This window comes from Fistularia commersonii, chromosome 11, assembly GCF_037954325.1.
Source record: "Fistularia commersonii isolate RoL2024-O1a breed Wild chromosome 11, RoL_Fcom_v1.0, whole genome shotgun sequence".
Classification (NCBI taxonomy): Eukaryota; Metazoa; Chordata; class Actinopteri; order Syngnathiformes; family Fistulariidae; genus Fistularia; species Fistularia commersonii.
The window spans coordinates 2140067-2166301 of record NC_141294.1 but is presented as its reverse complement, the minus strand read 5'-3'; the positions used below and the strand labels follow the sequence as shown (position 1 = coordinate 2166301).

The 26235-nt window shown below is 38.6% G+C and overlaps 1 protein-coding gene across 4 annotated transcripts in view; it reads right to left on the bottom strand.

The window, feature by feature from the left end:
- Positions 1-3922: 3922 nt before the first annotated feature.
- Positions 3923-26235, bottom strand: part of adcy2a (adenylate cyclase 2a) — a 66107-nt gene continuing 43794 nt past the window's right edge. For 2 of the 4 annotated variants that reach the window (XM_086156037.1, XM_086156038.1), the window contains 13 exons: positions 25576-25645; positions 25370-25467; positions 25077-25161; positions 21891-22028; positions 20720-20836; positions 20419-20603; positions 16854-16938; positions 15838-15996; positions 14946-15092; positions 14548-14658; positions 14325-14439; positions 11210-11334; positions 3923-8456 (listed from right to left, as the gene is read on the bottom strand). In XM_086156037.1, the coding sequence (XP_086012163.1) occupies positions 8304-8456; positions 11210-11334; positions 14325-14439; positions 14548-14658; positions 14946-15092; positions 15838-15996; positions 16854-16938; positions 20419-20603; positions 20720-20836; positions 21891-22028; positions 25077-25161; positions 25370-25467; positions 25576-25645 (1588 nt within the window). In that variant the 3' untranslated portion in view covers positions 3923-8303. Of the gene's footprint in view, positions 8457-11209; positions 11335-13186; positions 14440-14547; positions 14659-14945; positions 15093-15837; positions 15997-16853; positions 16939-20418; positions 20604-20719; positions 20837-21890; positions 22029-25076; positions 25162-25369; positions 25468-25575; positions 25646-26235 lie in introns of those variants that run through there. The other 2 variants (XR_015106868.1, XM_086156039.1) reach the window with 2 other exon arrangements.

Below are 26235 nucleotides of genomic sequence, written 5' to 3'. Positions count from 1 at the left end.
ACACATGCAACAGTGCAGGTTCACACATGCATGCAGTCATATTCTTGCACACACTTGGTTTAATAAAATGGCTATTACTTCCCAGGATATTTTGGATTTGCACGCTTCCTCTCAAATAGAGCAGTTTTGCTAACACGGTAAAAAAGTTAAATAATAAAGGAGGAATGTCGCCGTTGATCCGTAAAGAGCTCTGTTTTGAGAAAACCTTTTCCCGCTCCTCAATTCAAATATGTCCAGTTTTGTCCAATGGGTGTTTTCTTTTTTTTTGCTGTTGTTTAAAATGAAGAAAAATGACCGTAGGGTTGCAATCCACCTCTTTCATTTATTTCTACGCCGCACTTACTTTCTGCTTCTATTCCGCCGGCAGAGCATTATGTAAATAATTCCATCGATAGAGTGAACTTCATCACCTTGCAGTGTCGGTATTTCTCCATCACAGTCCTGTTATCAAAATCGATTTTTTTAAATTAATTTATTTATTCTTTTTTTTTTTTTTTTTTGTCGTTTTTGCAGCTCTCTCATTTAGGTGGTATAGTGCTTCTACCTTGCAGGTCGACTTATGGATCTCACCTCGTGGATCAGGTGGAGTGCAGAGCATGAAGGAGCGGCTCTGCAGCCCCAGGGGATCTTCTCGGCAAGACAACCGGCTGCCGTCCGAGCCCCTATCAGGAGGAGCGCAGCTTTACTGGCTGTTTCTGGAGACGGCCGGCTCGCCTTAAGCCGTTGTGATCGTTCCCTGTGATCTAACCAGAGCGCGGAAAATAACAAGACTTCCTGCTTTCAGAACACCAGAGGAACGGGAGCTCACGTTTTCCTTTTGAATTTGAACCCGAGAGGAGGTCAGCTTTCAACCCGTCCGCCCAAATGTGCCGTTTTTTTACGCCTTCTGTTTCTGCTTTTGAATGACGGTAAGATTCAGGCGTGTTTTAGTGAACGTACCATGATCTGGACGTAAAGATTTGCCGGGAAATTTCGGGAAATTTCATCACCATGACTCTGTGTTTACAAAAAAGAGGCATGGAGTCCAACAAACTCCGTCAATCGAGAATTCCACATCATGTTTGTGCAAAAATTTGTTGATTTGTCACCCGGAGTAATTGAAATAATCATAGAACAGTAGAATACAAAAGCAATAAATGAACTTATCATTTTAATTTGCCTGTATTCATTAATGTGATATCAAATGAGACTTTCAATAAAAGTTATTTTTTCTATCATTTTGTTTGCTTTTCAGAGCCAAACGGCGTTTATCTAATCGTAGGTTTTCTTTGAAGTGCCCAAATTTAGGTTATTTATGTGATCATTTAAAATGTTTTTCTTTGTCCACTAACACAGAGCACATTACAAGGTTTACTTTGTTGTAACTTTGACTCTAATTCATTAAATATTGCATCGTCGTGGAACAGAAAAGTACCATGTAAGTGCAGACTTTCGCCGACATGCATTATTGACACCATGCATTTCAAAGTTCCTTTCATGGAAAGGTGAGGAATAATGGCTGAAAAAAGGAGACGTCAAGAAAGGGTCTGTATGTAAAGGTGTGCAGAAATATCTACAATACCATCTCCAGACTGTTATCATTTTCTAATGTTTCAGGGATTTGGGACAAGTCTCTGTGCACATGGTTAAAATGAAGGTACATATCGGAGGTACATATCGAAAACCCGGAGGAACCCCGGCATTCTGTCCAGGCTGAGCTCTCCTGATCTCATAACTCCAGTTTGGCAGATTCACAAGATACCGTCCTGGTGAAAGAAGTGACAAGATCACCCAGATTTATATCAGTACAAGTTATTTGAATACTTGTTTGGGGTTCTTGTTTGCTGTGGCGATGGATCGTCATGTTTGCAGATGACACTGTGATCTGTAGTGAGAGCAGAGAACAGGTTTAGGAACATCTAGAGAGGTGGAGGTATGCTCTGGAAAGGAGAGGAATGAAGGTCCGTCGCAGCAAGACGGAATATTTGTGTGTGAATAAGAGGAACTCAGGTGGAACAGTGAGGCTACCAGGAGTGGAGATCAAGAAGTTGGAGGATTTCGGGTACTTGGGGTCAACAGTCCAGAGCAGCGAAGAGAGTGGAAAAGAGGTGGAGAGACGAGTTCAAGCAGGTTGGAATGGGTGGAGAAAAGTGTCAGGGGTACAAAGAGATGGAAGAACATCAGCCAGAATGAAAGGAAAGGTGGACAAGACAGTGGTGAGACCAGCAATAATGTAACCAAAAGACAGGAGGGAGAGCTGGAGGTCGCAGAGATGAAGATGTTGAGGTTCTCTTTGGGAGTGACCAGGATGGATAGGATCAGGAATGAGTCCATCAGAAGGAAAGCTCCTGTTAGATGTTTTGGAGAGAAGGTCTGAGATGGTTGGGTCATGGACAGAAGAGGGATAGGGAATGCATTGGTAGACGGATGCTGGAATTAGAGGTCTAGAGGAAGACCAAAGAGAAGACGGATGGACGTAGAGAGAGAGGATATAAAGTGAGTTGGTGTGAGAGAGGAGGATCCAGAAGATAGGGTGAAATGGAGAAGGTTGACTCCCTGTGGTGACCCCTGAAGGGAAAAGCCCCAAGTAGAAGGAGAAGATGGAGTGGCACTGCTCACCTGGTTCGATTCCCGAGCTCGTCCCAGCCTGTCGAAGCCAGTTAAAAGTGAACACCTGCAACTTTGTCGAATTCTGTGCACATGTTCAAACAATGACCTACTTTACGAAAACACATACCGTAATTTCCAGATAATAAGTTCACGGATTTTTTGAGGGGCTAACGAGCTTCGTAGCCTCATCACATCGGGCCGATGGAATTACGCTGAAATTCTGAGGCTGTTTAATTTTGACGCCGAAGAAGACGACTCCAACGGTTTTAGTGCGCAGGAGGACGACCAAGATGGCGATCAGCTGGAGTAGGACGAAGTGGGGATAGAAAATAAATGGATGGATTTTTTCTTTTGTTATTCATCATTTCATCAGCCGTGTTACAGGCATTGTCTGGAAAAAGAAAAAAAAAAAAACATTTCCAGTACGCATTTGTGTATGTTACCGGTATGTATTTAATTAAAAGTAAAAAAAAAAAAAAGGAAGTTTAAATATGTCTACATGTCAGGGATGTCAAACTCATTTGGATCATTTTGACTCCTTCAAAAAATACATGACAAACAAACTGAGATTCATGAAGAAAAGTAAATGCAATTTCAACAACACTATGTCTCAGTTCTCCGTGCATATTGTTGTATTTTTCGCCACGGCGAGTCTCATGGCGGCGCCCAAACTTGCTGCATCCACACCGAGCATGCAGGTTTCTTATTAACCTCACGGAACAAATAAGAAGTGGTCAATTTTTCTTGAAAAACCCTGCACGCTACGTCTTTTTTTCTCTTTGTTGGCAACAACATCTTGCTGGTGAGGGTGTCGGGACCAACGGAAAAGCAGGTACATTTCTAACATTAAGTAAAAATGCTATTTACAGACCCGGAAGCTGCATTGCTGCCATCTGCTGTAAGCTCTGAGTCACAGTGTTGTGCCGATTTGCGAACACCGATTAAAACAGTGCATCCCAAGCAGACATTATAGGAGCTGCATTTTATTTCAAAAAAGTAGTTCATGATTTTTATGTTGTTTTTTTTTCAAATTGTAGATTTATTCCAAGGACCGGATTGGACCCCTTGGCGACCCGCTATTGGCCCGCGGGCCGTACATTTGACACCCTGGTGATCTATACAGGACTGTCTCAGAAAATTAGAATATTGTGATAAAGTTCTTTATCTTCTGTAATGCAATTACAAAAACAAAAACATCATACATTCTGGATTCATTAGAAATCCACTGAAATATTGCAAGCCTTTAAATATTTTAATATTGCTGATTATGGCTCGCATCTTCAGAAAACTCAAAAATCCCATCTCAAAATATTAGAATATCATGAAAAAGTTGTTTTTTGTTTTTTTTTTTAATTGCATTACAGAAGATAAAGAACTTAATCACAATATTCTAATTTTCTGAGACAGTCCTGTACGTGTAAATCTCATGTTATATGCACACATTTCCTTATTTAGTTATTTTTAACCGGTGCAGCTTATATTCAGGTGCGTAAAATACAGTATATGGAAAACAGAATCTTTGGACTGCTGTGGATAAGCAGAAATAAAATTAAAGACAATAAAAAGAGAAGGATTAACATAAAATGTTTTGGTCAGGTTCCATACCAAGAAGTCGGAGTTGGAAAAAGTGTCGTACGGCATCCTTGAGCAGTTTGTATAATGAATGTATTGACTTTGTGCTGCAATTGAACAATGGCTGGCAAGAACCTCCAAATCAATTTATTTTGTCATTCGTATGCTATTTACCCTGCCCCGGCTTTTTGGAGCTGGCGTTGAACGCCGCCTTGAAAGCAAGATAAAAAAATATATAAAGGGATTACTTTACAACCGAGTCACACAAACGGGGAAACAAGCAGGAGCTACACGCTCACCTTTTGAACATACTTTTGCAAAGAATGGACGGATATTTATCTTAAAACTAAGATGTATTTTGATGACCGTTCCCATCAAATCAAATCGGTTCAGTGAGTGCTGAGGAGCAGATTATATTTTTTTCCCCTCTTGTCTCCGGTGGCTGCGCAGATCGATATTAGACCGTGCAGCAGCAGCAGGCAGCCTTCCACCTCCAGAGAGATGTTTGCAAGAAGGACGTTGAGCTCCGTTTTTAAATTTAAACTTGCTGCTATAATGATGTGACGGTGATGCTCTTGCGTTGTTCGCTGATGGGAAAAAAAAAAATCTCTCATACGGACGCTTCAGTTTTCTACGTTGTCGTAGAAAGTCTGCCTTTTCTAAATTTGCCTTTTCCTATAAAGCCATCAAAGAATAGAACGGGCTTCCAGACAATCTAAAGAACATGACTGATTTTTAAAAACCTTTGCACCGGCCGATAAAAATTGGATTCTGGTCACGCTAACAAAACCAGGCGGATGACCAAACCAATAATATCACTACAATATCACTTTCAAAACACTTATTTTATTAGCTGTTTATATATTGTATAGTTATTTTATAATCTTTTTGCGTGTTTTATATATATTGTCTATTTGTACAGTTTTATATTTGTATTATCTTCCCAGGATTACAGATGGAAATTAGCTATGAGCTACAATCTGGTACAAAAATCTCTGCCTCTGTGCTTCATGTAATTTTACACAGTCCTAATAAACTTTTTAAACTAAACTAAAATAGCTTAAGCACAGGAGTAGATTAAAGTATGAGGTGTTTTATGACGGAAACCATACATGGAGAGAATGTACAGCTGCACGGCAGAGACGGATTCCGAGTTCTTCCCGTCTCAGACCTATAATATAAAATTACTCCCCGGTGCACGGAGGAGTCGTTGAACTTCCCGGAAATAATCACACGCCGGACCTTCGCTGGGATCTCAGCGGGAGTATAATCGAAAAAGAAAGAAAAAAAAAAAAGAACCTCAATCAAAGATTTTCTTTCGGTCGTAGCTAAGTAGAAGATCCTCTCCTACATCGCCATTATCGTCTTCATCTTCCCCCCCGTTACCATCCAGTACGTTGGAGCCTCTGCCAAGGACAAGAGGAGGGCGAGGCGTTTCATTCGCTCTGCCGAGAGCGGCTGGCGACAATCTGCCGCTCTGCGACCGCTATCGTCTTCAGGACAAGCTGTTCCCTCTGTTTGGAGGGCGCGGGTTCAAACAGGACCCAAACCCGTCCGCATGAATCAAGATACGCCGCTTGTCCTCCGACCGTCCTTCTCTCATCGACACGGCATATTGGAATAGATATTGGAATAGATATTGGAATAGTATCAGCGCGATGTGTTATTTAAGCGGATCGCTTTGGTGAGATCTCACCGTGATAAAAAACATACGGCATACTTGATGACAGCTTTTCCATTCGAACAACAGATACATTCTCTATTTTTATAGAATATTTATAATCATTGTTCATTTTTTTTCAGAACGATTGTCAATCTTTCGATTCGAGACCCCTGACTACGGTGATCCCTCGCTATAACGCCGTTTACTTTTCACGGTTTCGCTTCTTCACGGATTTGCATCGTGCATTGTGTTCTGCATTCCGATTGGCTAAAAAGTCACTCCGCTTCTTCTCTACCTGTGCGTCAATAACGTTGCAGTTTAATATGCACACGTACGTAAAACAGCTCGCCAGATTTACATCACGTGCGTGCAAATTCTCTTGCAATTTTGAGTTTTTCTAAAACCCATAATGTTGACAAACGCTCTGGAGCGACAAAAGGGCCCAAAAGGCAGCGGAAGATGCTATCTATGGCAGATAAAGTTAAACTTCTGGACATGCTAAGGGAAGGTAAAAGCTATGCGGCTGTAGGTCGGCATTACGGAATTAATGAATCTTCCCTTCGTTCCATAAAGAAGGAAGAAAAAACATAAGAACGACAGCAGCGATAAGTTTTAATAAGGATGCAAAAAGGGTTGCAACTGTCCGCAATTTTTTTCATAATCATTTTTAATTTTCTCCCGTTTAATCCAATTACTCGGGTCGCGGTGGGCGGAGCTAATCTCTGCAATTTGAAGCCTTCTGTTCACATTGATGATTAAAACTATTATTTGACAGTACAGTACAGAAGTTATTTGTTGAAAAAAACGTTTCTAAAGTACAGTACTTTTATTTGTGAAACAAATGATTGAGCCTGTAAAATGGTTTGTTCTTTCTTTTCAATGTATAATAGAGTATTTGATTGTATAATAATTGTAAAAAAAAAAAAATAAAGGTTTCTACTTCAAGGATTTTGCCTCATGGGTTCTTTTTGGAACGTAACCCCCGCTAAAAACAAGGTTATACTGTATTTAGTTAATTCACACGTGTTCTTGTTTTTATCATTTTACGCTAAAAAAAAAAAAAAAAAAAGCATGTTTGCCAGGATAAATAATTCATATTCCAGTTTTATTAGTTTGGTTTTTCTTTGCAGGGAGAAAAAATCCCGCCAGACATCAACAAAAAGGCCTGTTAGTAATAGCCATTAGCTTCAGTGCAGCTTTTGCTGTGAACGTCACTCCTCCAGAATACTTGACTCTTCGTCAAGCGGTCACTGAATGCAGGAAACCGAGGCATTCTAAATATATTTCCGCTTGTTATTTCCAAGAAACATCGCTGGCAAAAAAGCACTTCACCAGGACGGAAATACATAGAAATTTTAATGACATTTTTTACAAAAAAAACCAATGGCATCATCAAAACATCAAAACACTTTTTTGGCATTATTCTCTTTTCTTACAAAACCAATGAAATATTTGCACGCTAAACCTACCCTGTACACAGATCAGGCACAATTTTCTAAAATTAAAGTCATCACGCTAAAATAATCTTTATCCCGACTGATATCTACTAAACAGGCTTTTAAATCTACACAGCTCAGACGGGATCCTCGAAGGCTTTTCCAAACTGAACGACAGCCGTTATGAAAAGGCATTGATACGTGGATTTTATGAGGATTTTTTTTTATTTTTTTTTTTAATGGTTTTCAGTAAACAGGGATGTAAACAAAGACAAGATGATTTGAGTGTGATGAAAATATTCAAGAAACATGGCTCCGGCATGAATATCATAATATATTCATAAATATTCTCCCTTTTTAGCCATTATTCGTCTTTCCATGAGCCTCGACGGGCCGTATAATACATCCACGATTTCATATTTTTCCAAACGAGGTTGGTGAAGTTATGTACACACACCTGGGGTTTTCTAACAGGAGCAGCTTCTTTCAAACGTGCAGTATTCTCATTAAGTTAGCTGTCAAGGTTTTACTTTTAAAACTTTTTTTTCCTTCTGTGACCTGAAAAAAAACAAACAAACCATCCCCAACCATTACCGTAGCCATTTATTCAGCTACCACTATTAACTCTTAAATTGCAGTCTTTCTGGATAACCTTCAGATTGTTCTGATATTCCAACTGTTAGCAGCCGCCTTGGCAACCAACATCTTATTGTACATTAGATTGAATCCAAAATGGTGAACTTAAAACAGAATCTATCTTCATTTGCCGACTGAAGTTGCGGTCGAACATTCAAATTACAATTCAAATTTCGGGGGATTATTGCCTACTTGCTGTACATGCTACACTTAGAGAGGTGAGAAAAAGGTACAGTTCAGCCGTGACACCGATTACTCACAATGCAATGACTCCATTTTTCTCTTGGCGGATCTTTATCGATCCGAGTCCTTCCGAACCTCGGTTCGTGTCCGTCGCCACGACGCAGAAAGGATCTTCCGTCTACTCACTGTGCCCGTGCGAAACCGGCGTTCATTCTTGGCCAGTCTCATGGCATAATGTTCCCTTGGGACAATGAGCGGGTCATCTCCGTATGCACAAAGTAGGTCTTGAGCTCGCCTTTGCCCTTGACGTTGATGATGCCTCTGCATGAGCACATGTAGCCCAGGGTAAAAAGGACGTGGCCCGTCTCCTCTGTCACCTACAGGGACAAACACAATCTGTGGTTCTCATTACACGTCGATCAAGAGCTGAATATAGAGATTTTCACCAGGCAGGGGAGGCAGGGAAGGCCGGGCCTCACCTGTCATCGTGGAAAGAAAAAAATGTAAAATGAAAAAATAAATGAAATGGTTATATTTATTCAGTGATTTGTACTATAAAGTTATTTTCCACTTAACATCACCAATTTTAGTTTTTTTTTTTTTTTTCCAAATTGCTGAAAAAAAAAGAAGAGACGTGCAGTGTCTCTGAAACCAGCTGGGCCCACTATGGATTGTACAATGATTATGCTAACTGTGCTAGCATGCTATGCACTGTATTGCCGTCTCTGGATGTCACTATTAAAAAAAACCCTATTTGAACTACATTTCCATAGTTTAGCTGATGTGTATAATGTTTTTCGGCAACAACTGTAACGTGTTTCTTGTAATCATAAAACGACTGCGAGGAGACATCTGGTGAGGCACGCAGTAACGGTGCCTCACGGTAGGGGGTGCCGCTGATCCCAGGGATCCTTCTTACTTTTTGGCTACAGAATAACAGAATTAGCAAAAGCAAGCTACAGTAAACCCCAGTGCCTCACCAGCCATGAATCCCACCGCACGTTACTGATTTTCATAAGTAGCCTTTGTCTGTCCTGCAAACGACCATTGTTGGATTTAACCTGAATGTCCAATATTACTTCTATCTAGCTCAGGGGACGGAGCCTTTCGGACCTGTTTCCCCACAATAAAGAAACACAATTTAAAATGAAATTTAAAATGAATTTAATACATTATATAATTTTTTTTTTGTCTCCATCCTATGTATAAACAAAATATGTGTTGCATTTTTTTTTTTAAATCAATGAACAACTGCAGTAAAAACAAAATTACATTTCTGCAAGCAACAAAACATTTTGAATTCTGGAAAAAAAAATTGTTTTTTTGGACCCAAATTTGGACCCAAAGAGTTTTATTATTTTGTATATCACCACCCCTGTTTTGATGAAAACAAAATTGTTCTTTTTAAAGCTTTTTTTTTTCTTTTTTTTTTCCATAGAAGCACTTTGCTACTTTATAAGCCAAAGGTTTTTCTATTTAACTTATTTAATGACCAATCAAACGCACATTTAAAAATACCAGCCTACACATTCCTTCTCTCAGATTTCACTCTTTTATGCCGCTTCTTCCCCAACCAAACCCTCTGTGGATGCACCGGTTTGAAGCAAAGAATTAGATTGTCTTTTGTGTTGGAATGACCTTTTTATCTGGACAGCATGTGCGAGTTTTCTGTGCGCACACCTTTTTATTTTCATGCGTCCTCTGAAGGACCGAGGATCTTATAAGCGACAATTATTACAAGGTAGCATACGGGTATATGCCGTCGATTCAACCCTCCCGGGGAGTTTCTTATCATTTCCTTATCTTGAAATACCATCGGCCAATATTGGGATGCATTTGAAAGCCCTGCATTACCAGTCGTGTCTATCAAGCGTGTTCAAGCTGTGAAATGTGACTAAATGAGTCCAAACTGTCACACTGGTGAAAAAGCATATTATCAGAGCGCAGGCCAGGCTGGGAAACATGATGTCAAATGATGTGTGTGATGAAATAATGTACATAAAAGATTTTTTTTTATTTTCAAAGCATCTATTTCAACATTTTAAAAACGTGAAGCTGAAGATACAACAGTCCGTTTCAAGCAGCTCAGGTTTGACTGACGCAGAAAAGGAGATACTTAAAATAATGAGACCATCAGTTTGTCAAACAAAGGCTTGTGTTTGTATATTTGGATTCTTTTGTCATTGAGGTATTGTCACCATCGAAAATACAGGACTGTCTCAGAAAATTAGAATATTGTGATAAAGTTCTTTATCTTCTGTAATGCAATTAAAAGAAACAAAAATTACTTTTTCCTGATATTCTAATATTTTGAGATAGGATTTTTGAGTTTTCTTAAGATGTAAGTAATAATCAGCGATACTAAAATAATAAAAGGCTTGCAATATTGAATTGTAATGAATCCAGAATGTAAGACATTTTTGTTTTTTTAATTGTATTACAGGAGATAAAGAACTTTATCACAATATTCTTATTTTCTGAGAGAGTCCTGTGTACTACTCAAAAAAATAAAGGTAACACATTATTAACACAAGGTAACTCCAAGTCAATCATATTTCTGTGAAATTAAATTGTCCACTTAGGAAGCAACACGGTTTAATTTTGACTTGTTTTAAGGACATTAAATCAAAAGTTGGCTCCGCCTGTCGTGTGTTTTTCCACTTTCATTTTGAGAGCGAAAATCCAGACCTCCATGGGTTCATACATTGGATTTCCGTCGATCATTTTTGTGCGATTTTGCTGTCAGCACGTTCGACAATGTAAAGAACAAAGTATTTCATAAGACTATCTCATTCATTCAGATCCAGGATGTGTTATTTTAGCGTTCGCAGTTGTTTTTTGAGCAGTATAATATTAACTCTGCCCATTTCTCTGTATCTTTTTGAAGCCAGTGTGAGAATGCTCCGGCTTCCAATAAAACTCACATTACGATCAATGACACACGATCAAGTAAACATTTTCCAAACAAAAGTAGATGCTACGTTTCGAAATTGTGCTTTTAATCGTCTCAAGTGAGTCTCATAAAAGAGATAATTGATACTTATTGGGAAATTCGATCGTCCTCTTCATTATCGGGCTTTGAAAATTGAAAACGTAAAGCAGAAGAGCGGCAGAATTCTCTTTAAATTACCTGTATTTTTCCCAGGACGCCGGTGCTGTCCATCCTACTGGCTACATTCACAGTGTTCCCCCAGATATCGTACTGAGGTTTCTGTGCTCCGATGACTCCGGCAATCACAGGACCGTGATTAATACCTGTCAACACCAATGACACCCCACAAGTATTGCAATGAAACTACAGCGTCTGCACCATAATTATGCAGTCACTACATTTCCCCGCTGCAGGCGAGACAATGTCTTATGCTCTGGTTTAAAGGGTTGATGAGTTTATAAATCTGCAGTTCACCTTAAGTTGGGTTTGTTTTCTAAATGCATTTCGACTTTTCTACATCCAAAAAAAACACAAAAAAAAAACAAAAAACGCTGTGTTTACAAAGACCCGTTCGTCGATCAGAAAAAACAAAATCGCAATAATAATAAGGGCGATTTTGAAAAAAAAAAAAAAAATGCACTTCCCGTCTTAAAGATGAAATTGCAGTTAAGCGACGACGGTTGTATTCCATGTCAATTTAAAATGACATGAAAGGATATTTAAAAACAAGCCCATTTATAACATTGATTTTTTTATCATTGATAATTTGAGATCATTAATCGGGGGCTTGTTTTATCTCATAATACTCTCCGTCCGAGCAGTTCCAGCACCGCAGAATTCTGATCTCCATTAATGGGTAGTAGGTGTGTCGCATATTCCGCCTTCTATTCACAAGAGTTGTTTTTTTTGATCATGCATGAAACTGTATTTTTAAGATAAAGCGGTAAAAGGGAGTTAGAGGCTGTTTTTGGTAACACGGCATCATGAGAGCAGCTCAAGAGGGTTTTTTTTCGGCGAGACCCGCCTCTCTCGGACGAAACAAAGCTTTTCACAAGATGTCATCGGAACAGGAGACGAAGCGGAAGTTAAAAGCATCTGAACTCTTCATCCTTGACACCGCGCACCTCCGCCGGGCCGGCCGGCCGGCCGCCGAGCTTTTCACACAGAGATGACACGCTGGGCGCCACTTCACTCTACCTTTTGTCAATTTCTAGATTGCTGGAAATTACAATCCGTAAAGTTGAATAAGGAGCGCGTCGGCAAACTGGAGTCTGGAGTCCCGGTGGGAAGGAGCTCATTGCTCTCTGATGGTGCATTTTAGGCCCGTCTGGAAGCAGCAGGAATGCGCAGTCACACACGCAACGCCGCTGAGTTAATGGAGCGTCCCATGCTGGGATCTTCAGACACGTTGAAGCTATTGAACTCTTGCTCTTACCACATGGAGAGAGCTGGGACCTTCCTGCAAGCTTTCCTCTACAGTTCTCCTACTGCGGTTATGTTGCTTCGATCAGGTATTTTAAAATTTTTATCTTTGCTTTTCTCTGTTACATGTTCAATTTGGAAAATATTCATAATGGGAGGCTGCAGACCACAGTTCTTAATGAAGGTGTCTGAGCGGTAAAATGAATAGAATTGCAACAAATCGCGCGCAGCAGCTCTTATTTCTTCCTTTGACAGCCAGGTTTATCGTTTTTAACTGAAAAGCTGCATCATATGCATTTTTTCGTGTGTTGCCGGTGTGTGAATGAAGCGTAATGTCATTGGTCCGATGTGACGAGGTTAAATGTTTTGGCGGCGTGAAGCTCGCCGCATCGTTGTTTCTAAGTGTTTGTCAGCAGGGGTGGGCAAACTACGGCCCGCGGGCCACAACCGGCCCGTTGGTCTTTTTAATCCGGCCCGCCAAAGATCGGTACGGAATTCAAACTTGATGTGAATGATTGGATCTATGAATTCGGGAGCTCAAACAGGAGATTATTTCATTTTTGGAGCTACTTTTCCTGAGATTTAGCCTTTACTGTGAACATACTGACACGTATGAATGAGCTGAACGTGAAGCTACAAGGGAAAAGTGGTTTGTGCATGAAATGCAAGCAAACGTCGGAGCCTTCAAAACCAATCTGGTTTTACTTTGAAAGCAAATGTTAGACGAGTCTTATATGTACTGTAAACAATTCCTTTTTATTATTTTTTTTAATATGTATGGTACCTTGTGGTGACCCGGCCCGTCTGTCAAATTCTAAAAGTCAATTTTAAAAGTCCTTAGTTTTCCCACCCCTGGTTTAAAGTGTGTGGAAAAAAAAAAAAAAAACACATAACCCACTAAATTTGTCTGAGCAGTGAAATGAATGTAATTACAACAAATGAGACAAAATCTACCGAAATGTTCAGACTATAGGGCGCACCTGAATATAAGCCGCACCCATTAAAATTGAAAAGAAACAAAAAAGGTACATATGTAAGCCGAACTTATACATTTGTAACATGAGCTATTAACACAGAAAGACTTTTTTAATTTAATAAATTTAACGCTTTTACCTAACGCTTTATCCTTATTGGTCTCAGTCCACTTGAATCTTGCCTACTTTTGTTTACTTATTTTATTCGTGTTGTTGCTATTGTCACTCTGTTTTTTTCGTTGTTTAGTTTTGGTTGACTATTTTCACCCTTACTGTCTTTTTTGTTCCATTCTGTTGTCCGCTCTTATCCTTAATGTTGTTGCTGTTGTTGTTCTCTTTGCCATCTTTTTATTTGTAGATTTTAATTTTTTTTTGCTATTTTCAAATCGCTTCTCTATTTATATTAATATTTATTGACACATAACTGTTACGCTGCTGTGACATGGAAATTTCCCCTAAGGGGATCAATAAAGATTATCTTATCTTAACATGTCTGGTTAAAGGATTAAAAATACAGGAGCCAACAAGGAAATAGTCACTGCTGGCTATCTTCATTTTTATCCTGCACGCTAAAACCACCAAAGATGTTTTTCTTCAGTGTCGGAATTGAACGGCCTCAGAATTTCAAGGTAATTTCATCGGTCTGATGTGAGGGGGCGAAATCTTTTTGGCTGCAAGAAGCTCGTCGGCCCCCCCAAAAAATTCTTAATTTAGTCGCGCCATTGTTTCACCCAAAGCGTGAAAAAAGAAGCGTCTTATAGTCCGGAAATGAGGGTATTTCAGTTTGATAGTAGCATTTTTGTTGAAGATTCCCTTATCGTTTATATCTGTCCCAGGAATGCATACTAAAGTTACTGCGGTGAAAAATGCAACATTCGCCACTCGCTTTCCTCAAATGTTGCTTCTGCATCACTCACCCACTCGCAGTTTGAAATCATTGAAGGAGTGCTTGTTGATTACATCCAGCTTGCCCACCAAAGCGAACGCAAACTCCACCATGGTTCCTATGTGCATGTACTGTCTGTCATGTTCCTAGTAAACATTAAAAACGTAAAAAAAAAACAAATCAACAGCGGTTAAAATCAAAAAATCTAAAAAATGAGCAGAATTTGAATGCATTTGAGCACAAATAGCGCCTACCTGTGACGGGTTCTCCGGCCCCGTCGAGGCATTGAGCCCGGTAGCAGCCATGTACGTGCTCCCAATTGTCTTGATCTTTTCCACGCCGCTGAATTTAGGTTTTGAGAGCAACTGCACGTGCAAACAAGAGGAAAATGAACTGAAATATCTCTTTGAAAAAGAAAGAAATAAAAAAAACAATGATTGATCAAGCATATACGTTTAGACTCAGCATAGGCTTACAAGGCTCATTTTTTTCCTATTTACATGCAAAAGCTCGAAAAGGGGAACTCCTCCGCCGACTTCCCCGGTTAGACATTCATTAGCTTGAGTTAAAAAACATCTGAGCGCGAGAGAAAGCCACTTCTACGCGGCACCCGTTGTATCTATAATTTAAGTAGCATTGAGAATTTGTGTACCTCATCAAAATCAGCAATGATTTCATTGAGGAGCCTGAGGCACTCCAATCCTTCCTTGTTGACGTCAGATTCTGTATAAAACTCTTTAAAGTCTGGGATGGAGGCAAACATGACACACACCAGGTCATAGGACTGGTGGTACAGATCCTGCAAGATGAAAACCAGGCAAATATAGATCTTGCTTGAACTGCAGCAAAACAATCGCATTCGAGACAAATAAAAGAAGTTTGTGACGACCAAAAGATGATCAAAGTTCGGTGATGTATTTATGTCAAATCTAGACCGGAATCCCGATTCTTAGCAAATGTGGTGTATTACACAACAAATCAATAAAACAAGCAACTTGACCCCAGGTCATGTTGGTGAGTCATCTACTGAATTGTCAACTTTATATGTCCGTCGCATTTCAGTTTGTGCAACAAAAAGAAGCAAGATAATAAAAAAAAAAAAAAAAAAAAAAGATAATAAAATAAAATAATTTGCTGCATAAGCAGAAAAAATCATTGTAATGAAACTGACATGTTCAGTCGTTACAGCAGAACAAAAAAAATTATTTGAAAAAAAAAATTATACAGATGATACATTTTAGTTTTGTATTTTGTATTCAGCATTTGTATAATCTTTTTAGTTTTTTTTTAACTACTCTGTATTTACTCTGATTTTTTTGATAATAATTTTTTTTGATGATATGACAGAGGATGTTCTGATAACATTTTTTAATTCCTATGGAATATGGAATGAATGCGATGGATCTTGTCTTATGCCACCACAGCTGCAATGTTTCTGCAGAAGCACAATACATTAGTCCAGCATACATTTGCATAATTTCAACTCTGACGGAAAATAATGCATAAAATTAATTCCCCAAAATAATAATCGCTGTAAGGCTAACCTCATTCTTCCAGTTTCGTGCCAGGAAGTGTCCTGCCACGTGTGCGGGTAAGACATTCTCCAGCAAAACACGATTTAGGTTCTCCATGGTTTCAATCTCTTCGCATTCCTTCTTGAACTTGTTTTTCCAGAGAAAATCCAACCTACAGTAATATTCATTCTGTTACAAGAGGACACAGAGGTGAAGAGACTGAAGGTAGACCTTTACAGCTTCTTTCTTTTAAGGCACAGATAGAAATGTAAAAAAAAACAAACAAAAAAACAGCAGTATTGTGCGACAAAAAAAGGTTAACTAAACACAAAAATATATGAAATGTTTTTCTCAGAGAAATACATATAAATGCTTATTTGGTGTGATGATATACAGAATAATGCATGGTAAAAGCATTAAAAATGACAAAGAACTGTGCAATATTTCATTTCATAACAGTACACGACAATTTTTCCTTTATCATACTATTGTGCACTCCTTACCTCACTTGTTACTAAGACACTTATAGTTTTATCACTTGTTTACTAAGACACTTTATAGTCTCACTGAGACACTTTATAGTTTATAGTTTATTTTATTTCTAATTCTGCCTTTTCTTTTTATTATCTATTACTGTTATATTTTCTGTAACTCCGGCACAACAATTTCCTTCGGGATTAATAAAGTTGTTCTTATCTAATCTTATCTTATCTTATAGGAAAGATAATCTTGCAGCTTTATGACATATATTGTTAAATTTAGCTTTTGAACACACGCTTTGCTCGTCAAAGGGAAGGATGAATGTGTGTGTGCATACACATCAGAGTTCAGTGTTCAACTCAAGACACAATATGCATTGCATCTTTTATTTTCTGTTGAGATGAACCCAATATTTCTTCACCAAGCTGCAGATATCAATGTATTTTGCAAAATAATTTACAGACTATGCATGTCATAATTTCTGGCTCTATATTAGCAATAATTACAAAAAGCATTCATGCATTTTCGTTTTACTTTAACATAAATAAATGAATCTGTTAATGTACCTGTCTGGCGAGCACAAGCAGCGTTATGAAGAAGATGAAGAGGGAGATAGAGCCCATGGTCTTCAGATCTTTGAGTACTCCTGGTCTTCAAGAGTGGAGAAAAATATAGAATGGTGTGTGGAGAAAGCAAAAGGAGATAAAATACGCAGAGCAACCATATCCATAGACATTATCAAAAAAAAAAAAAAAAAGTAAAAACATAAAAAGGGTTTAAAATATTGGACATGACATAAAAAAAAAAAAATAAAATCTTTAGAGGATTCATTAAGACAAAATTATTCCAAACTCGTACTGAATTGAGAAAAAAACAAAAACAAAGCTTGTCCAGTTTGTGCATTCAATGGCAGAATGATTGTAAAATGCACTCGTTAGGGATGTTTTTCCAAATGAATAAAAAGATCTTTTGGGACCTTTTAGTATGAAACACACACTTTTCTTACTTTCGCTCGGCTGTCTGACGCAAACCTCAAAAATCTCCCAGGCTGCAGCTGTCATATGCATATTTATCAGAAATAGGCAGAGACAGAGGGAATCCTTATTCTCCTTTATCGACTACCAGACACGCACCCAATATTAAGAAAAATGCAATAAAAAATAAATGAAGAAAAAAAAAAAAATCTTTTCATAGCTTTAAATGAAATAGAATTTGGGCCACCCAAGTTTGCGTAGGGACGATTCATGGGCTTGTTGCATCCGGATTTCTGCAAGCACATTTTGTTATCTATCAAATTTGCCATCAAATCGACCTCGACCTTTATATAAATTCACTTTTATTATCCGTATTTCAGTTTGAAAGTCCACTAAAGGACTAAAGGTCTTACGTTTTTCCATTGACCAACTTCCCGGTGACATGTTTTACAACTGCGGGGGCGTGAATTCATAAAATCTAGCTTTTTCTTTATTGTTTGCATTAACCCTCGTGGGATCTTAACATTGTGTTTACTCCCCTTGTCCTACGGGTCAAAAATGACCCATAAGACAATCTTTGTACCCTAGTGGTGAACAGCCCACATGGAAACATAAACAAAAAAGAAGTATCACTTTTTCTAATTATGGGGTCTCTTTAGGAAAAGTCATAAAATTTCAAGTTGGAAAAAAATTGGTTAAGGTGTTTTTTCTACAGCTAAACATGGTAGTGAGTCACTTTTGACCCGCATGAAACACAAAGGTTAAGGGGGAAGAAGATGTTGAAAAAGAGAGTGAGTGAAATAGAGTTCTAGTTGAAATCCTCTTCCCTTGAAGACGTTTCAGACCTGGTCCGAGAGGCTTCTTCACTTCCGATGACCTGTGGGGGAGTTTCCCAATATAACCGCCGTGTGAAAAGGTAAAGCCAAATAAAGGAGTGAAACCTGCTGGATCGCATGAACTGAAGTTAGCGGGTGCTGCTTCTGGTGTTGGGTCTTTCCTGGTTGTCTGGAGCAGAAGAAGGTCCTGGTCTTTCTGTTCTGACAAATATGGCTTCTCTGACTTTTCTGTCCAACCGTCGGTCATCTTGCTGTCTTTAAACGCTCTTGTCCTTCAGGTGTCGGTGAACCGTGGAGTCATGTGATCTTTTCCCATTCCAATCCATGTCGTCCCACCAAGTTGAATCTGCAGACCGGCTCCTCCGCTTTACGAAACAAGCCACCGTAATCTAGACCCGCCCAAAAACTAGGCAGTTATATTGAGAAACTCCCCGCAGGTCAGAAGAACTGAAGAAGCCTCTCGGATGAGGACGTGAAACGTCTTCAAGTGAAGAAATTCAAGTCCAGGTGCCGAGACCAGACGATTTGGACAAGAATACGAAATCTTTTGAACTCTGGTGAGCCTTTCAGCGGCTTGTCCTGATAAAAAGTAAAATCTCACTCAAGTATTTTCGAGATGTAATTATTTGGAAGATGGTGGATGACCTTTCCCCCAGAATGGTGCTGCTCTTCAAACCTGTCGGTGACAGGAACATATTTCCCAATTCCGGATTATAAGCCGCTGCTTCAACACGGCTAGTTCATGGATTTTTGGGGGGAAAATGAGTTTCGTGCCGCCAAAACATTTAGCCTCGTCTCATCGAACCGACGAAATGACCGCGGAATTCCGAGGCCGTTCGATTCCGACACCGAAGACGACGATTTTACCGGTTTTAGTGTGCAGGATAAAAATGAAGATTGGATTAGGACAAAGCGAAGATGGAAAATGGATCGACTTTTCCTTGTTGTTGTTTATTATTCATCTTTTTCAGGCGCTGTTCGGAAAAAGCATTTTTAGTACATATTTAATTAAAAGTAACCATCTGTTTAAATATCTCATGTGACGGTTTATAGACAAGTGCGGACAATATGTTCACACATATATTTATTTAGTTATTTTAGTCAGTGCAGCTTGTATTCAGATGCGCTCAATAGTCCTGAAATTACAGTAAATGCAGTAAATACATGAAGACAAGTTCAGTGGTTTTGGTGCGCAGGAGGAAGATGGAGATAGCAATCATCTGGAGTAGGACAAAGTGGAGATAGAAAATAGATGGACTTTTCCTTGTTTTATTTATTATTCATCTTTTTCAGGCACTGTTTTTTTGGAAAAAAAAAAAAAAAAAAAAAATCCAGAACATACAGGACTGTCTCAGAAAAGTAGCATATTGTGATAAAGTTCTTTATCTTCTGTAATGCAGTTAAAAAGACAAAAATTACTTTTTCATGATATTCTAATGTTTTGAGATTTTCAAGTCTTCTTAAGATGTAAGGCATAATCAGCAATATTAAAATAATAAAAGGCTTGCAATATTTCAGCGGATTTGTACTGAATCCAGAATGTATGACATTTTTGTTTTTGGAATTGCATTACAAAAGATAAAGAACTTTATCACAATATTCAAATTTTCTGAGACATTCCTGTATTTGTGGATGTTACTGGTATCGATTTAATTAAAAGTGAAAAAAAAAATGTTTCCCTGCAACATCTTACTGTGTAAATTTCTTTTGCTCTCTTCTAATTGTATCGCTATTAACATTTCCGTTCATATTTATTGACACTATAACTGTTGCTGTGACAAAAGAATTTCCCCAATGGGGGATCGATAAAGTTTATCTTATCTTAAATATCTGATGTTACAATGTGGACACCTGCGGCTTGTAGACGAGTGCGGCCTGTATACGTACACATATTTTTATTTTTACCAGCTTATATTCAGGTGTGCTCAGTAGTCAGGAAATTACGGTTTGAAAGAAAAGTTCAATACGCACTAATGTGACGTACATATTACACCCGACGCTTCACTGGTTAATGATAAGCTGATTTTTTTTTTTTTCCCTTTCTTATCGCCGAAGCCAAAAGATTATTCAAGTGGAGATGAAATCTGTAAAAATGAATACAAATAAAATAATATTGATATATCCGGACACCGGTTACAGTGGCATCGTCTAAGAACACGCCCTCGGTGCATCCAATTGTAGCGTAGTAAGAGAAACCTTGAAGTTTGACTTTCACACCCGTATTCTACTTTCCATTTGCTCCGAATGACGGTCGTCGACGCCGCGTCTCGACCCGCCCGTGCTTTTCGACCGGGAAAAAAAAGAAAAAGTTGCGTAGCTACCTGTCCAGGCTCTCGGATTTGTACAGGAATCTGCTGTATTCGTCGAGCAGAGGCGCGTGCGTTTGCAGAATAATGATGTTGTAAACCACCACCGCTGTCAGCATCATAATCATCTTCAGCTCATAGTTTATCCTCAGGAACACCGAACATGAGATCAGTCCCAGGATGCAACTGTAAATTAAATACTAGCCGGGCAGACGGACAGCAGAAGAGACAGAAAGCTGGCTGGAGTCAAAGCAAACACTGAAGGAAAATAATGAACGGACAGCAGAACCGGATATAATTGGTTAAATTTACTTACTGGAAGGTAGAAATTGTTTTTGCCTGTAAAGCCGACCGGTCGTCCGTTGGAAAACAGCGTCTCGTTGGATGAATTACTAACAGGAAACGAAGGAGCCGTGTTGTCTTCCAAAAAGAACTACGGCAACAAACAAAAAAAAAAAAACAAGACAGAAAGTCGCTCAGAATTACCGGTTTGTACAAGAAATAATCGATCTTTCATCCGCATTCAAATGATCACGCTTTTTTTTTTTTCTGTCTCGGTCTCCTGTCTGCGCGTGAGGAGAAAAATAGCCGGCAATGTATTTGCTGCGGGAAAATTGAATTTGTCCGATAAGAGGCCAATAGTGACAACCATTTAATAATGTTCTTTAAAGTGAACCAGCGGGAAAAAAAAGAGGACGAGCTGCCCGGCAGAACAAAGCTCGGTTAATTTGGTTCATCCGCCTTAAGCGACTGACCCGCGTCAGGCACAAAACAAGATTATAATCTCTGGAAGCGATTTGTGTGAAGGTCTAATCCAGAGCCCGGACAACGTGCTTTATCATTCAACTTTACCAAAAGCCTCGGGCTACTATTTAACCAGTATGAAAATCTAATTTTCTTCCTCTCTTTTTTTTTTTTTTCCCCCCATGAATGGAAATAAACCTAATTCAGATTGCCTGAAAGTGAAACCTACAGGGCAAAACAGCTGTTACTTTATTTCATCATGTGTAAACAATAATTATCAAACGATATTTTGTGTTTGCCTTATTATGTTTAGTAACAGTTCCATACGTACTAGATTTTTAATTTAACGCGGCGGTGAGTTTTAACTGTTTTATTTTGGTGCCGAAGCCGTGTGTCGGCTGAGCCAAACGGGGAACGAAAACAGAGAGAAAGAAGGAACTGGTTTGTAAAATAAGACGATCCTAGAACAATGATTTTGGTATGATTTTAAAGTGTGCACAAACATAAAAGCCTCATTTAGCATTTAAATTTTGCCACTTCATTATTTAAAACCAATATTTCAGGCTTGCTGCCTCCAAAGTGCAACGACCTTTCGTGAAAGTTTCCTCACTTTCTCATTTATCCAGGACTTCCTACCAAAGTTTTATTATTGATATTGAAATGTGCGTCAAAAACTTCAAGACAACAGAAAGACGATTAAAATAGCTTTTCCCCCTCTGCAGAACGTGCACGTCAAAGCTTACCATGTTGAAGACGGCCATGATCAGGATGAGAGCCGTGGTCGTCAGGGTGAGGGTGATGCGAGGCCACGGCTTGTTGGCAATAATGACCGATGACCTCAGGAGCCACATCCAAGATGCTGGGGCGCTTTTACTGCAGTTCTACACACACACACACACACACACAGAATAAATACACAGTTATATACAGTGGTCGGTGGAGTCATCATGTGCAAACATTCTCCGTATGTGCAATATTTCCATTGTCTTGTGTGCGTTTTATTGTACATCAACCCCTACTTATATACAAAATTACTACTTGCAATCATTTGCATGCAGTTGTAAATACACATGTTATATATATTTTTGTACACACCGCTCCAAAAAAATACAGGGAACACTAAAGTAACACATCCTATATTTGAATGAATGAAATATTCTTATGAAATACTTTGTTCTTTGCATCGTTGAATGTGCTGAGAACAAAGTCACACAGAAAGGATCGATGGAAATCAAATATATTAACCCACGGAGGTCTGGATTTGAAGTCACACTCAAAACGAAAGTGGAAAAACACACGACAGGCTGATCCAAGTTTGATGTAATGTTCTTAAAAACAAGTCAAAATGAATCCGTGTTGCTTCCTAAGTGACAGAAACGTGATTGACTTGGAGTTACCTTGTGTTGTTTAAGGGTTCCCTTTATTTTTCTGAGCAGAATATCTTTACATACCTTTAACTTTATTTTTATTCATTTATTTCAATCTTTACTGTTCTTTTTTTTATTTTCATTATTCGCTATTTTATTCTTCACTTTTATGTAGAGTTCTTGAGCTGCTTTCAACAAAAAGCAATTTCCCCCCTGGGGGATCGATAAAATATTCTGATTCTGATTAAAAGTAGAGTATTTGAATCAATAATCAGAGAAAGGTCATGTTTCAATTATTTATGATGAGTAAGGAATAATTTACAAACAATATTCATATTTTTCATGTATTATACTATCAATTCGTGACCCTACATTTACAGTAATTTTCAGACTACTGAGCGCACCTGAATATAAGCCGCACCGGCTAAAAATAGCTAAATAAATCTATGCGTACATATATAGTCCACACTTATTTATAAGCCATAGATGTCCATGTATTTACACGGAAAGATTTTTTTTTTTTACTTTTAATACCTTTTTTTCTACTGTCCTACTCTGCTATCGCTATCTTGGTTTTCCACCTGCACGCCGAAACCGTCAAAGTCGTCTTTTTATGTGTCGACATTGAACAGCCTAAGAATTTTTCGCCGTCCGATACGATGAAAAAAAATCCATAAAGTAGCCGCATCATTGTTTAAACCGCGGCGTTCAAAGCATGCGAAAAAAGCAGTGTCTTACAGTCCAGAAATGATGGTATATGGTGATTTTTTTTTTCTCTAGACTATTTCTATTTCTGTAGCTGCTCATCATGTCGCATACATTTAAGACGTTATTTTCAGAAATATGTGGTGAAAATGCTTCTGAACCAAATCAAAATCACAATATTGTAAGTATACTCCGATACTCTTCCTTAGTAACAATTTAGTTAAGGTTTTTGCTTTGAAAACTGTGCAATATTCAGAACTGTGCAATATTTCATTTCATAACAGCTACACTACAATTTTTCCTTTTATCATACTATTGTGCACTCCTTACCTCACTTGTTACTAAGACACTTATAGTTTTATCACTTGTTTACTAAGACACTTTATAGTTTCACTGAGACACTTTAGAGTTTATAGTCTATTTTTATTTCTAATTCTGCCTTTTTCTTTTTATTATTTATTACTGTTATATTTTCTGAAACTCTGGCACAACAATTTCCTTCGGGATTAATAAAGTTGTTCTTATCTTATCTTATCTTATCTTAAATAATATGTTTGTATATCGTTTATATATTAGTGCATTTTGTGGCGTGGACGGTTCCTGTGCTCATTGAATTGTAGCTGGCCAGTCGCTGTCAATTGCTTTTCCTGCCCTCAGCACAATGTGTTTCATAGCAATGCAATGACAAGATCTCAAACCGAGCGCCTGATCATCTCAGAGCAACATTTGAGCATCGCTATGCCAGAGCAGATGTGACATTGGAATTGCTCAGGGACCTACAACACCATGATATGAAAATTACGCACGGCGGATTGCATTGTGCACACAAGCGATCATCGGGATTCGAAAACAAGCGGGACACACACCGCTCATTTTGAGAAAAGGAATTTGCATGTAATTTATACAGTCACATCAGTAGGTCAAATATCAATAAGCAGGATTTGAATAACTTGCAAAAACCTGCATTCTTTCTGAGGCCAGAAATTCCACTGACAGACTTCTAGAAAAAGTATTATTTGGACCGAATGAAAAAATAAAATGCTCACAGAACTTAACACTGAAGTTATATAATAGAAATATCAAGAGTTGAAAACTTTAAAGTATATCACAATGCAAACAGCTGTCCTTACAATCCCATTGGCTGACACGAACACGAACCTACTGACGGTTTACTGCGATATAAACCGAATACTGAAAAATTCAACGCACTCTTGAAAGGTGATAAACTCCCTCTTTTCTACAGACTTTGTGCTTTGGGGCGACGCTGAAGCCCAAACTGTTCCCTTTCACTCAATCCGGTTCATCCATGATGGATTCAACGCTGGGGGATAAACAACTGAATAGAATATTCAAAATTTAAAACTAAAAAAAGGAAAAATAAAATCTGTGAAACTTGGCTGGTGCAATAGTCTAATAATGTATTATTATTTGACGAAACAACCTCAAAAAGCAGGACACAACGATAGCAGCATCTCTGGGCTACAGATGCAAGACAGAAAAAATAAAAATAAAAAACAATATCTGGAACAAAAAAAGGATACATATGTAGAAGGAAAAAATTAAAAATTAAAGAAGGAAAAAAGTGAAAAAAAAAAAAAGGGTTTATTGCGCTGTACTGGATGTGAGGTTCATGTTGTTTGTGCCGGATTTAGTGCGATGACCGTTCTGAGATAAAAACTGTTTTTCCAAAAGGCAATTAGACCTTTTTTTTACGGACACAAACAATGAAGCTCCGAACCGTCTTATTGAAGGGTGTGACAGATCTGTCGCTTTCTTTTTTTAACAAAATGAGGAGACCGTTCAAACCACGTTTGCGCCAAATAGTTTGGTAGTTTGGTGTAAATACAAACTACTTACCAGGAAATGTCCAATGAAACATATGAAGAGGATTAAGAAGAGGACAAGAAACGCCAATCCAAATGATATGCCCAAGACAGCTGTCCTATTAAATAAAAAAAAAATGTCACTCCATCAAATTGAAATTCATCTAAATGCAACATTTTATCAGCAACTAATTGAAATTACCTTCTTTTAAAAAAAATAAGGTCAAATCCCAATTATTTGAGCAGACTTATATGACTAATGCATTCTGCACAAAAAAATACTGCTTTGCAGATTCATGTTCAGAAAATTAGAAATGTGACACGTACTTGGGCAGGACAAGAATCTGCACGATGAAAATGCAGAAAAAGATCAAACAGGCGCAGGTGACATAGTATTTGAAGGCAGGCAAGATTGTTGCTCGGTACTGAAAGAAAATAAAAGCAGAGTCAGAGCTTAATATCTCTGATTCGTTATATGTTCAGATCGTAATCCGCCAGATGCCACAGTGGACCCGAGTGTCGGGTACTTTTACCTCTTTCTCCAGTGATTTGTTGTGAAAGAACAACGATATCCTTTGGATGTCTTCCGACTTGAGCCACTGCCTGGAACCACAAAGGTACCATAATAAAATATTTCGGAACGGCAGCCAAAACGTAGCGTGTTTCGGCATTGGCAAGCGCACTGCTGCCTGTTGCAACGATGACAAAGGTTGGCCTTTAGTTTTGAATGAGAAACAAAACATAAGAAGTATAAATACCTTGATAAAAAAGTGGAGCAAATATATGAACTAAATATCTCACTGGCTGAATGAAGACTGTGGAAGGCGTGATATATAAGTTATTTATGGTAACGTACGCTTCTTCTTCTTCTTCTTCTTTCGGCTTTTCCCGTCAGGTGTCGCCACAGCGAGACAACTTTCTCCATCTAACCCTATTCTCTGGATCCTCCTCTCTCACACCAACTAACTTCATATCTTCTCTCACTACGTCCATAGATCTTCTCTTTGGTCTTCCTCCAGACCTCCTGCCTGGCAGCTCCAGTTCCAGCATCCGTCTACCAATATATTCTCCATCCCTCCTCTGTCCATGACCCAACCATCTCAGTCTGGCTTCTCTGACCTTCTCTCCAAAACATCTAACATGTGCTGTTCCTCTGATAGACTCATTCCTGATCCTCTCCATCCTGGTCACTC